The sequence below is a fragment of the Strigops habroptila genome, chromosome 12 (assembly GCF_004027225.2).
Source record: "Strigops habroptila isolate Jane chromosome 12, bStrHab1.2.pri, whole genome shotgun sequence".
NCBI lineage: Eukaryota > Metazoa > Chordata > Aves > Psittaciformes > Psittacidae > Strigops > Strigops habroptila.
Window position 1 is genome coordinate 3,018,405 of NC_044288.2, and position 12,470 is coordinate 3,030,874.

General features: G+C 54.9%; 1 protein-coding gene across 1 annotated transcript; it reads left to right on the plus strand.

The window, feature by feature from the left end:
• The first annotated feature begins 94 nt into the window (after positions 1-94).
• On the plus strand, positions 95-9,024 carry SNRNP40 (small nuclear ribonucleoprotein U5 subunit 40). Its single transcript, XM_030504506.1, has 10 exons — positions 95-391; positions 1,211-1,340; positions 2,378-2,471; positions 3,085-3,250; positions 3,645-3,767; positions 4,700-4,820; positions 5,705-5,787; positions 6,204-6,265; positions 7,645-7,748; positions 8,588-9,024. Exons 1-10 carry the CDS (start codon positions 173-175, stop codon positions 8,635-8,637), a joined length of 1,152 nt encoding a protein of 383 aa, XP_030360366.1. The 5' UTR covers positions 95-172; the 3' UTR covers positions 8,638-9,024.
• The last annotated feature ends 3,446 nt before the right edge of the window (positions 9,025-12,470 follow it).

Below are 12,470 nucleotides of genomic sequence, written 5' to 3' on the forward strand. Positions count from 1 at the left end.
TCAACCAATCCGCTCGCGGCCCGCCCCTCAACCCTCTGCCGTCACCAGCGCGCCGGATCCAACATGGAGGGAGGGGGCGGGCCATCCTGCCGCGCTCCACCAATCAACGCGGCGAGATGCGGCGCCGCTGGCCAATAGCAGCGCAGGACGCGGCGGGCGGGAGCGGGCGGCGATGATCGAGCAGCAGAAGCGGAAGGTCCCGGTGGGCGGCCCCGGCCCCACCGCGGCCCCCGGCACCGCGCCCGGCGCCTCCCCCCCGCCCGGCACCGACCTCCCGGTCGTGCCTGTGCCCGCCAAGAGGCCCCGTCATGAGCTGCCGGGGCCGCCGGGCGCGGGGGGCGGCGGCGGAGGAGGAGGAGGTCAGCCCCCTCCCGGGGCGCTGCTGCAGGCGGTACGGCGGGGTTGGGGGAGCTGGGAGGGGAGAACGGCGGGGAAAGGAGCCCGGGGGTGGGGAGGGCGGTGCGGCGGTGCCCGGTGGGGATGGAGCGCTCCAGGGTTGGGAATAGCGGCTGGAGGCTGCGCATGGAGCAGGAGCTGGGTGATGGAGCTGAACAGGAGCAGCTTGTGCCCCGGCAGCCAAGAAGCCCCCAGCATCCTGGCCTGGCTCAGCACCAGGGCGGCAGCAGGGCCAGGGCAGTGACTGTCCCCCTGTGCTGGGCACTGGTGAGGCTGCACCTCGAATCCTGTGTCAGTTCTGGGCCCCTCAGTGCAAGAGAGACATTGAGGTGCTGGAGCGGGGCCAGAGAAGGGCACTGGAGCTGGTGCAGGGCTTGGAGCACAAGTGTGATGAGGAACGGCTGAGGGACCTGGGGGGGCTTAGTCTGGAGAAGAGAAGGCTCAGGGGGACCTTCTCGCTCTCTGCAACTGCCTGACAGGAGGATGGAGCCAGGAGGGGGCTGGTCTCTGCTCCCAAGGAACAAGGGATGGGACAAGAGGAAACAGCCTCAAGCTGCGCCAGGGGAGGTTTAGATGGAGCTGAGGAACAATTCCTTCCCCAGAGGGTGCTCAGGCATTGGAACAGGCTGCCCAGGGCAGGGCTGGAGTCACCGTCCCTGCAAGTGTTCACACCCCGTGTAGCCGAGGCCTCAGTGCCATGGGTTAGTGGTGGCCTTGGCAGTGCTGGGAACGGTTGGACTTGATGATCTTAAAGGTCTTTTCCAACCCAGTTGATTCTGTGATTCTTATCCCCCTCTCCCCGTTGCCTCCGCAGGGCCCCCCGCGCTGCTCCTCACTGCAGGCACCCATCATGTTGCTCTCGGGGCACGAGGGGGAGGTGTATTGCTGCAAGTTCCACCCTAATGGCAACACACTCGCCTCTGCTGGCTTCGACAGGCTCATCCGTGAGTACCAGGCACCGGGGTCCCAGCCAGTGCCGGCTGTGTGGGGCTGGGGCTTGTCCATCAGGCTGCTGGGAGAGAGCCCTCAGCTTGCTGGGTCCTGAGCTGCACCTTAGGGCTGTGAGAAAGGAGCGGGAGCAGCAGCTCAGGGAGGGGATCCTGCCCCTCTGCTGCGCTCTGGGGAGACCCCCCCTGCAGCCCTGATCCAGCTCTGGGGCAACAGCACAAGAGGGACGTGGAGCTGCTGGAGCGAGGCCAGAGGAGGCCCCGGAGCTGCTGCGAGGGCTGGAGCAGCTCTGCTCTGGAGCCAGGCTGAGAGAGCTGGGCTGGGGCAGCCTGGAGAAGAGAAGGCTCCTGAAGGGGAGACCTTAGAGCAGCTCCAGTGCCTAAAGGGGCTCCAGTAACCTAGAGAGGGGCTTTGGCCAAGGGCCTGTAGGGACAGGACAAGGGGAATGGCTTTAACCTGCCAGAGGGGAGATTGAGATGAGGCAGAAGCTCTTCCCTGTGAGGGTGCTGAGGTGCTGGCACAGGGTGCCCAGAGAAGCTGTGGCTGCCCCATCCCTGGCAGTGTTCAAGGCCAGGTTGGACACAGGGGCTTGGAGCAACCTGCTCTAGTGGAAGGTGTCCCTGCCCGTGGCAGGGGGTTGGAGCTGGATGAGCTTTAAGGTCCCTTCCAGCACAAACCATTCTTTGATTCTCTATCCCAGCCAAAACCAGGACACTTGGAAGGGGCTGGTCTTAGCCTGGTGTGCCCCAGCCTGTGACTGCAGCACCCTGCAGAAACACACTCTTTAATGCTGTGGGTTGCTGAGGTGAAGATTATTTTCTTCCTAAATTCAGCTTGATCTAAACCCATAAATCAAATCAGCTCTGTCCTTCTGAGACTCACACGATGCCTCTTTGTTGCTGCTCATCCCTGTTGGTGATGATTGTGCTGATGATCCAGAGCTCATTTTGCTGCATGCCTGGAGACCAGCCCCTCACAGCAGGGAGCTGTTTCCATGTTGCCTGGTCTTCCCAATTCCCTCCCTTTCCCCCAGTGCTATGGAATGTCTACGGGGACTGTGATAACTACGCCACCCTGAAGGGACACAGCGGGGCCGTCATGGAGCTGCACTACAACACTGATGGCAGGTAAGCTGGTGCTGGTGGCACTTGGCCTCACTCCCAGCTCCCTCTGAAGGTGCTTTCTGCTGGCTGGAGTCCCACCACATCGCCTGCTTGGTCCTCATACGGCCAGTGCTTGTGGTGTGGCTTTCCCAGGTAAGGAATGCTGCCAGCTTGGGCTTGAGCAAAGGATGTGCCCCATGAGTGCCCTTGGTTTGGGTCTGGAGGAGCAGAGGAAAGTTCATGTTGGTCATCTGGGAGACATTGGGGAGGGGAAGAACGTGAGTGAGATGTTTGTATAAGCCTGAAACAGTCCAGTCTTGGTGTTCAGAGGATATTTGTTAGCTTAAAAGGCCATTCCACTGTTGGATCTGAGCTCTTGCCACTCAGTTTTCCCTTCCAGGTATTGTTTGAGAACACAGAAAACCAATTTCTACGTATCTAGAAGTGGGGGTGCCTCCAGTGTAGCTGCCCCACCATCAGTCAGCCTCCTCTGAAACACCACCTTTGTCTTGGGGTATGGAGGAGACTCTTCTCCATGGCCTCTTCCCACCTGGAATCACACAACTTGAGAGTTAAAAAGGTGGGAGAGGAGAAGTGTTCCTGAAATTGGGATCCTCACGGCGCCTCTCCTTTGCAGCATGCTCTTCTCAGCATCCACAGACAAAACCGTGGCCGTGTGGGACAGTGAGACTGGAGAGAGGGTGAAGAGGCTGAAGGGCCACACGTCCTTTGTGAACTCCTGTTACCCAGCGAGGCGAGGGCCCCAGCTCGTCTGCACGGGCAGTGATGATGGGACAGTGAAGGTCAGTGTGTGCCGGGAGGAGATGGGGCTGAAAGATGGGATCTCTGAAAGAATTTGGGGGGTTTTTCGTATTTAAGTGGGCTACATCCTGCTTTTCATCACTGTTCTCATTCCATTAGCTAAGAACTTAGTGTTCAGAAATGAAAACAGTGAAATCAAATTCGATTGCTCCTTTGTTGCTGTAATTCTTGGGGGGTTACAGAGACCTCCTGAGATCTACCAAGGGAATTTCAGGAGAGCACTTTGAGCCTCTGCTACATGTGGCAGGGGGTTGGAATTGGATGATCTTAAGGTCCTTTCCAACCCAAACCATTCTATGTATCCATGCAACTACCTGTCATTTTGCCATTAAATATCTCCGGGCCACTTTCCTTACAAGTGCTGTGTCTTTTCAGCTGTGGGATATCAGGAAAAAAGCTGCTGTCCAGACATTCCAGAACACCTACCAGGTCCTGGCTGTGACATTCAATGACACCAGTGATCAGATCATCTCCGGAGGCATCGACAACGACATTAAGGTATCCCTTAATCCTCGTGTGCTTTTCCAGCCACACACACCTTTTCCATCCCATCCCATCTTCCATTTCTCAAATGGGGGAAGGCAGCTGCTTAATTTTACAGTCACCAGAACCACGTGGACCTGCTGTGTCTGACCTCCCTGTTGATTTAAGGCCAATAAGCTCTGAGGGAATTGCTCCAGGGCTCTTTGCCCTGGCATTCCTGGCCAGGTGTCCCAGTGCTGTTGTCACCCGCTGGAGCAGACATGGAATGCTGCTCTTCTGGCAGCCTCTGCCTGTCCTGGGGGGCTCTAGAGCCATATATGAGGTAAACTAAAGAACGTGTGGTGACACATCCACACTCTGTGGCCTCTGCTCCAGTTTACAGCTCACTTTTGTCACCTGCTAGGGTGGAAAGTTCTTATTTAAGAGCCAGCTCAGGGTTTCATTCAGCTGGTGACTGAGATTCTCCTGATAGCTGCAGGGTTCAATCTGTCTTCCTGGCCCTTTAGCCTCAGGCTCCAGCCTCACCTCGGTGTGGGGAGCATGTGCTTGTCACAGAGTCATCACTGAGTGTGGCATCAGGAGGAGAACTGCTCCCACTGCCCCACTTTGGGGGAGATCAGCGTGGAATTTGGGGGGTTAAAGCACTGCTCTGTGCCAGCAGTTTGGAATTTGGGAGCTGGGGGAGCTCTAGCCAGGTGGAGATGGATTCCTGCATGTGTGGGGCTGCTGACATTTACTCCTTGGTGGTCGAACATGTCCTAAGGGATGAATTCCACTTTTCCTACTGCACACATAAAACTCTCTTCTTTTAGCCCTTCAGACCCCAGCAGCTGGAATCCAAAGGTGGTGTTGTCACCTGTGATTGATAGCTTGGAATACTTTGGAACCAGCAGTTCCAACAGTCCTGGCTGTCTCGTTGCTAACCTGTGGCTCTGTTGTGTGTGAAGGTGTGGGACCTGCGCCAGAACAAGCTCACTTACACCATGAGAGGACACACGGACTCGGTGACAGGCCTCAGCTTGAGCTCAGAAGGTTCCTACCTGCTCTCCAACGCCATGGACAACACAGGTACATCCTACCTGTACATCTTACACAGCAGCCAAGTGCTGCCCTCTTGCACCAGCTTTGCACCACGTTTAGGAACAGCTCAACTTGGGGGATGTAGAAACCAGCCGTGGGGATAAGGCAAAGGGAGTCTGGCTCCAGGGATAAAGCTGGAATTCTTGTTACACCAGTGACAGTCGTGTCCTTTGCAGGGAGGGAGCAGCTGCAGTGGAGGGTTTGTCACAGCTCCAAAGGGCAGGGAGGACACTCTGTGGCACACGTTTGCACAGACAGTTGAACACAGCCTCAGCCTGGCTCTTGTCAGGGAGGTTTGGCTCTGTCCCTGCAGCAGGAATGACAGCAGATTCCCAACTGTCTCCTGCGGGGTGCTCAGTGAAGCTGATCAGCACCGTGGTCATGGAGTGTTAGAACAAAGAGAAGGTTCCTGAGAGGAGATGGTGCCTCATTTGTGTAATAGTTTGGATTTTCTCCCTCCTCTTGGTGTGATGATAAATGTCTGTGTTTTACCTTCCACACCAGAGCTTTTTGCAGGGGGAAGCTGCTGGTTTCCCTTTGCTTCTGGTGTTAAAATTTCACTATGAGGGTGCTGAGGCGCTGGCACAGGGTGCCCAGAGAAGCTGTGGCTGCCCCATCCCTGGCAGTGTTCAAGGCCAGGTTGGACACAGGGGCTTGGAGCAACCTGCTCTAGTGGAAGGTGTCCCTGCCTGTGGCAGGGGTTGGAGCTGGAGGAGCTTTAAGCTCCCTTCCAACCCAAACCAGGCTGGAATTCTATGTTCTATGGAGAGAACAAGGAGCTTTGCTCATCAGCAGCATGTCTTGGGGAAAGGAACATTCCTGAGGCTCCCCTTTGCCCCCTCCAGCTGGTGACTGTGAGCTCTGTGTTACAGTTCGCATCTGGGACGTGCGGCCCTTCGCCCCTAAGGAGAGATGTGTGAAGATCTTCCAGGGCAACGTGCACAACTTTGAGAAGGTGAGTGTCCTGCAGAGCAGCACGTGGTGTGTGTGAGGTGCTGCTGCTATTCACTGCTCTCCAACTTGTTTCTTCAGGTTTAAACCAGAAAGGCTTTAATAAGAACTCAAAGAAAGATGAATGCACAAAGTGGGATTCCACTTAAAGCTGCAGTAACCAGATTTCTTTGCTCACTTCACTGTAATTAGCTGTAAATTAAGTATTTTCTACATTTACTACCTACTTCGTGTAACAGAATAAGGCACTGGATGTTGCCAGCCATAAACTAAGATCTGTTTTACCAGCTCATCTTCCAAAGGGGCATCATTAAAGTGCTGCTCATGAAGTTGAAAGTCTCGTGGTGATTTTAACTCGAGTAGAAGGGGAAGACTAAATCTTCCTTTGGAACCAGATCTGTGCTTGCTCTTTCATTCTAGAACCTTCTGAGGTGCTCTTGGTCCCCGGATGGGAGTAAAATCGCGGGGGGCTCGGCTGACAGGTGAGTTGCTGCTGCCTTCCCTGTTACCATGAACCCAGGCACTCCTGGGATGAGTTGGATCATGTTGTCTGCCCTCATTACTACAGTGATGTGTTTCTCTTGCCTTTGTGGCAGTGGAGGAGCACCACATAGTTGTAAAATCATCTTCTTCTTGTCAAAAGCTGACTAGAGATTGGCTTTACTGCTTACGTTCAGCCATGGGATCTCACCCCAGGACCAGCAGATGACAGGAGTGTGGTTGATGGGGACTAGGACCCAGGTGCTTGTGAGACTCTTCAGGACACAGGGAGTCTGGGAAGTGTGTGTAATGTGGGGGTTATACAGCTGAGGACCACAAATACCAGTTAAACTGCTGTGTGGCAGCTTGCAGGAGGCACCAGTTGTGTTCCAAGGGTCACTCTTGATCCTTACTTCAATTCATGGGTAAGAAGAACTAAAGATCTGGCTGAATTAGCACATATTGGACTTTAAAATGAGATGTTCTGTAAACTAAGGCAGCTGAGGAGTGGAAGGGGCAGAGGGAGGAAGGCAGCAGAGGGTCCATGCCAGCCACTGAAGGTCGCTGTGAAGGATACCAACTGCCACTGGAGCAAATCCAGATGCACCCTCAGTGCCATGGAGACAGGAATTCCTGCAGGCTGGAGGCCAGGGCTTGGAGCAGTAATCAGCAGATTAATGAGTTCCTGACAGAGGAGAGGGAGAACTTTAGCTCTCACTGGCCAGATCTAGGGGGGCAGCTGTCAGAGCAAGTGGCTGAGCTGTGACTCCTTTGCAGCACATGGTGAAGGGGACGCCTGTGTCCCTCCAAGCTTTGGGCCCTGGGGTTAGTTCTGCAGATGCTGGGGTAGCTGTGAGGTCTGACAGCAGCTTTGTGGTGCTGTTCCATGGGGAAGAGCAGGCAGCCAGGTCCCGGGGCAGGTTAGACAAGGCTGTGCAAATCTTTCTGCCATCTCTGAGCTTTTTAGTTGGGTTTCGAGAAGGGAAAGCAAAGCAAGGTTAAATAAATGGGTCATTTGTCTGTGTGCAAAGTAACTCCCCAGTGATTAGAACCACAGAATCAACCAGGTTGGAAAAGACCTTGAAGATCATCCAGTCCAACCATTCCCAGCACTGCCAAGGCCACCACTAACCCATGGCACTGAGGGCCTTGCCTACACGGGGTGTGAACACTTGCAGGGATGGTGACTCCAGCACTGCCCTGGGCAGCCTGTTCCAATGCCTGAGCACCCTCTGGGGAAGGAATTGTTCCTCATCTCCATCTAACCCTCCCCTGGAGCTGGATCTGTGTCAGGCCGCGTGCTGCGCCGCTGCAGGGATGAGCCATTGGAGGGGGGCAGTTGCTTTCCCTCCTCCATGCACTCACAATGCCTCTCTTGTAGGTTTGTCTACGTGTGGGACACCACATCCAGGAGGATTCTGTACAAGCTGCCAGGCCACGCTGGGTCAGTGAACGAGCTGGCTTTCCATCCAGAGGAACCCATTAGTAAGTGCTCTCCACCTGAAGCCAGATGGGCCGATGGTTCCAGGGCTGGTTGAACTGCTGATCCTCTGGGAAACAGCCCCACAACTGCTCGTGGCCCTGAGTATCAGGCAGATTCCATGGAATAACAGAGTGGTTTGTGTTGGAAGGGATCTTAAAGCTCATCCACTTCCAACCCCCCCCCGCCATAGGCAGGGACACCTTCCACTAGAGCAGGTTGCTTTAAGCTCCCTTCCAACCCAAACCAGTCTGTGATCCTGTGCTCAGCTGACACACACCAGCCTGTGAGTTCACATAGAAACCCACCAAACCCACCTGGGCTCAGATGAAGCCGTTATCAGTGTCAAGAGTGGTGCTTCTGGCTGTTTCTTGTGTATTGAATCCCCTGAAGAGCCTTTTCGGGGTGCAGGAGGTGCGTTGGAGCTGCCTTTACCTTGTTCTGGATCACGGCCACCACCATCGAGGCTTCCCTGGGCAGCCTGTGCCCTCTAGCGGCCTGCGGGTCCCCGGCAGCGCCCTGCCACAGCCGGGATGCTCTCTGCAGGGAAAACGGCTCCCTTGGGATGCTCCAGAGCGCTACAGCGTGTTCCCACACCTCTCTTTACTGTTTTAATTGCAGGCAGTGTGTGGTTGTGCCTGTCTTGGGCTGGGGGAACAGCACCCATGGTGTGCAGTGGGTCAGAGGAGCAATGCCATGAAGTGGTTTTGGGGAGCAAGTGAATTTTGGCTTCCTGGCTCACAAGCAGCAAGTGAAACAGGTTCAGTTCCAACTCCATGTGTTTTGTGGTGATCCCAAAGCGTTGTGTTTGACATATCCCTCCTTTCCCCTCTCTTTCCCTCAGTTCTCTCTGCATCCAGTGACAAAAGGCTGTACATGGGGGAGATCCAGTGAAGCCAACAAGGAGATGGGATCCGTGCCCTCAGGATCCTTGGTTTACAGAGGTGGGATTGACTTTGCCTCTTGCTGGTGCCAGACCCCCTCACACTCATGGCACTGGGAACACATTGAAGCAGCTCGATGTGACAAGCTGCCCTCCACAGGCTGCAGTGTCACTGTACAGCTTCTTTCCAACCTCCCTTCTCTGGGAGAGGAAGGAAAAGTAGGAATTGAAAGGAATTTGGTTTTGGCTGTACCACAGACGATTAAACCCTTCCTCCAGATCATTAGAAATTGGTAAAAATTGTTCAAGGTCCACACGTGGTTTGTATATTCCCTGTCCTGTTTCTCTTGGGTGTTTTTTATACAGTGAAAACTGAAATAGATGGCTTTTTGCAAGAACTGTGTGTGGGGGATTTATTGTTGTTGGTTTACTCTTTACTGTCCAACACTAAATCAAGCACTTGTGTATAACCCAGGGAAACCACAGATGTTAACTCCATAGAACCACAGCGTGGTTTGGGTTGGAAGAGACCCTCACAGGGAAGAACTGCCTCAGAGCTCATCTCAGTCTCCCCTCTGGCAGGTTAAAGCCATTCCCCTTGGCCTGTCCCTACAGGCCCTTGTCCAAAGCCCCTCTCCAGGTTTCCTGGAGCCCCTTTAGGCACTGGAGCTGCTCTAAGGTCTCCCCTTCAGGAGCCTTCTCTTCTCCAGGCTGCCCCAGCCCAGCTCTCTCAGCCTGGCTCCAGAGCAGAGCTGCTCCAGCCCTCGCAGCAGCTCCGGGGCCTCCTCTGGCCTCGCTCCAGCAGCTCCACGTCCCTCTTGTGCTGTTGCCCCAGAGCTGGATCAGGACTGCAGGGGGGGTCTCCCCAGAGCGCAGCAGAGGGACAGGATCCCCTCCCTGACCTGCTGCTCACGCTCTGGGGGTGCAGCCCAGCACACATACGTGCATACACAAGCACACACGTGCACACAGATGCAAACATGCATGTATCCGTGTACACAGATGCAAACATGCATGTATCTGTGCACACAGATGCAAACATGTATGTATCCATGCACACTCACCTGCATGTGCACATTCATACATGTACCCACGTGTACATCCCCTGGACACCAGGCCTTGGGGTCAGGGTGATGCTCTGTACCAGGTACCACAGCTCTAGGACAGGCTTTGGGGCTGCTTTTCCCACCCTTATTCCCAATCCCTGCCCTGAGCCCCTCTTGGCTCCCATCCCACACCGGAGCCGCTCCAGCTCCGGGGCATGGCAGCAGCAAAGCGTTAAAGGCATAATCCAAGCACAGAGAAAATTGTTTTCTTAAACAGGTTCATTCCTCCCAGGGAGGTCTTTGCTTGAGAGATTTCCCCTGTAAATTAAATCATTCCTGGGATCCAGATAAATGGCCTCTGTGTGACAAAGCTTCCCTAGCAGGGGGCTGCCTGCTGCTTCCCTGGCTTTCCATGGGGACTGGGGGAGCTGGCAGGGACCCCCCTACATCCTCATCCCCATCCTTGACCCTTCAGCAACACCAGCATCACCAGGATGCAGATGTGGTACCCGGAGCGGGCTGATCCTGCACTGAGTGCTGATAACCTCCATGCTGGGCACAACAGGAGCATCACTGCGAGGTCCTGGCTCAGCCAAGGGGCACCCCTGGCCCTGTCACCCCCTTTCCTTACCTCCCTGTCCTTCCTCCAGCCCTTGCCCACCTTCTCCTCCTGCTGCTTGGGGGCTCCTGATGGATGGGGAGAGTTACAAGAAGCGCTAACTTCTGAGAGCATAGAAAACAATGATTTGCTCTGTTGGGGAATAGATGATACTTTAGTGTCTATTTAATGGGGGAACGAATTAAATTACAAGAAGAAGTGAATAGGAGTATTTGGTTAATTATGAGTTTTGCCAGCTACAAAGGCTCAGTGCTGATGGATCCTGTAACGTGCCAGGCTCCTCGCTAGACACCCAGAGAAGATGACAACGGAGGGAGAACGGTGTGAATGCACTTTAATTCCTCTATCAATTCAACACGAGCCAGAGGAACAGGGATCCATTAACAGGGATCCGCGGAGCTGAGGGGAATTTGCAGCCTGGGGGCTCATGAGGTTTAAAATCTGGGGAGGAATTGGTTAAAGAGAGGGGTCTTTGCTGCTGGGGAAGTCGCTTGGGTTTGCTTTGCTCCATCGTGGTCCTTCTCCTGTGGCTGGGAGCTGGAGGGTGCCCCACACGGGGTGACACGAGGGATCCCTCGGCCTCGGTGTTGCTGTGGGTTGGGGCTGTTCCCAGGTGAAGTGAGGATGAGGATGGGTTCAGCACAGGTGCTGGGTGAGGGCTGGTGACCGGCTGCACTGGCATGAGACCGATGCCCAGATTTGGGGTCTCCATCACTGATCTCCATCTAAACCTCCCCTGGTGCAGCTTGAGGCCGTTTCTTCTTGTCCCATCCCTTGTTCCTTGGGGGCAGAGACCAGCCCCCTCCTGGCTCCATCCTCCTGTCAGGCAGTTGTAGAGAGCAATAAGGCCCTCCCTGAGCCTTCTCTTCTCCAGACTAAACCCCCCCAGGTCCCTCAGCCGTTCCTCATCACACTTGTGCTCCAGGCCCTGCACCAGCTCCAGTGCCCTTCTCTGGCCCCGCTCCAGCACCTCAATGTCCTCCTGCAGTGAGGGGCTCAGAACTGACACAGGATTCGAGGTGCAGCCTCACCAGTGCCCAGCACAGGGGGATGATCCCTGCCCTGGCCCTGCTGCCGCACTGGTGCTGATTTGGGCCAGGATGCTGGTGGCTTCTTGGCTGCCTGGGCACAAGCTGCTCCTGTTCAGCTCCATCAACCAGCACCCCCAGGTCCTGTTCCATGGGCAGCTTTCCCTGCCTTCAGCTGAGGAAGGGCAGCAGAACCTGCTGCTGATGAATTTTTTGAGAGGGGGAAAAAAACCCAATCCTCTTGTTGCTTTTCTTGAGCAAAAAATGGACATTTTGGGGTAAAAATATCGATTGAGTGAAATCCCCTTGTTTCCATGTGTTCTGTTTGCAGCCCTGGCAGAGAGATCTCCCTCTGGCATAAGGATCCAGGTGATTTTTCATACTTAAAACAGCCCTTTTTTGACGGAAGGAGATGATTTTCTGTAGCTGGGGAAGCGATCCCGCCTGCCTCCTCCTGCCCTGGGGTTGGAGAGCTTGGCCAGGCTGCCTTCAGCCCCACTGCTGGTCCTGGTTTGCTTCCAGAGCAGAGATGTCCTCTGCTGCCATGCAAAGCCAAGCATGAGGATGTCCCCATGGCTGGTGGACTCTGTGGTGGCCATGGGGGACATCTCCTGTCACCCCCCCATGGGATGTGGGGTGGCAGCAAAGCAGAGGCTCAGCCCCACGGGGACATGGCTCCTCTCCTATCCCCATCCAAAAGGAAGGGGATGGGGGCTGAAGCTGTACCCAGGCTCCTGGAGGGCAGGGATGCAGGGTTTGGGATGAGCTCCAGCATCACCACTGCAATGGGTGATGGGGAAACTGAGGCTGGCAGCAGCTCTGGGTGCACATCAAGGCACGTATCTTCCTTCCCATCCCCACGAATGAATAACCTGTCCATGATTTCATTCCCTCTTCCCCTTCCCTCCGTAATTTTGGTCATTGGGGTGTTTCCTTGCAAAAGAAAAGGGAACAAAAGCCAAGCTGTTGAGCCCGTTTCCCACCCGTGGGCAGATGAAGTTATCTCCTCGCCTTCTAGGGATGCACTTGACACGTTGTTATTGACCTTTTTTAATGTGCAATTGATTCCTCATGAAGGAGAGAGCCATTGGATTGGGTTTTGTGGTTTTACAATAGGGCATTTTGCCTTTTCCTGGCATTTTTAGGAGCTG

Bases quoted from the DNA above. Each gene is read 5' to 3' on its own strand.
- SNRNP40 (XM_030504506.1), top strand. From the start codon at position 173: ATGATCGAGCAGCAGAAGCGGAAGGTCCCGGTGGGCGGCCCCGGCCCC. The intron at 2,472-3,084 runs GTAAGCTGGTGC...TCTCCTTTGCAG, and splicing joins CACTACAACACTGATGGCAG to CATGCTCTTCTCAGCATCCA. The intron at 5,788-6,203 runs GTGAGTGTCCTG...CTTTCATTCTAG, and splicing joins ACGTGCACAACTTTGAGAAG to AACCTTCTGAGGTGCTCTTG.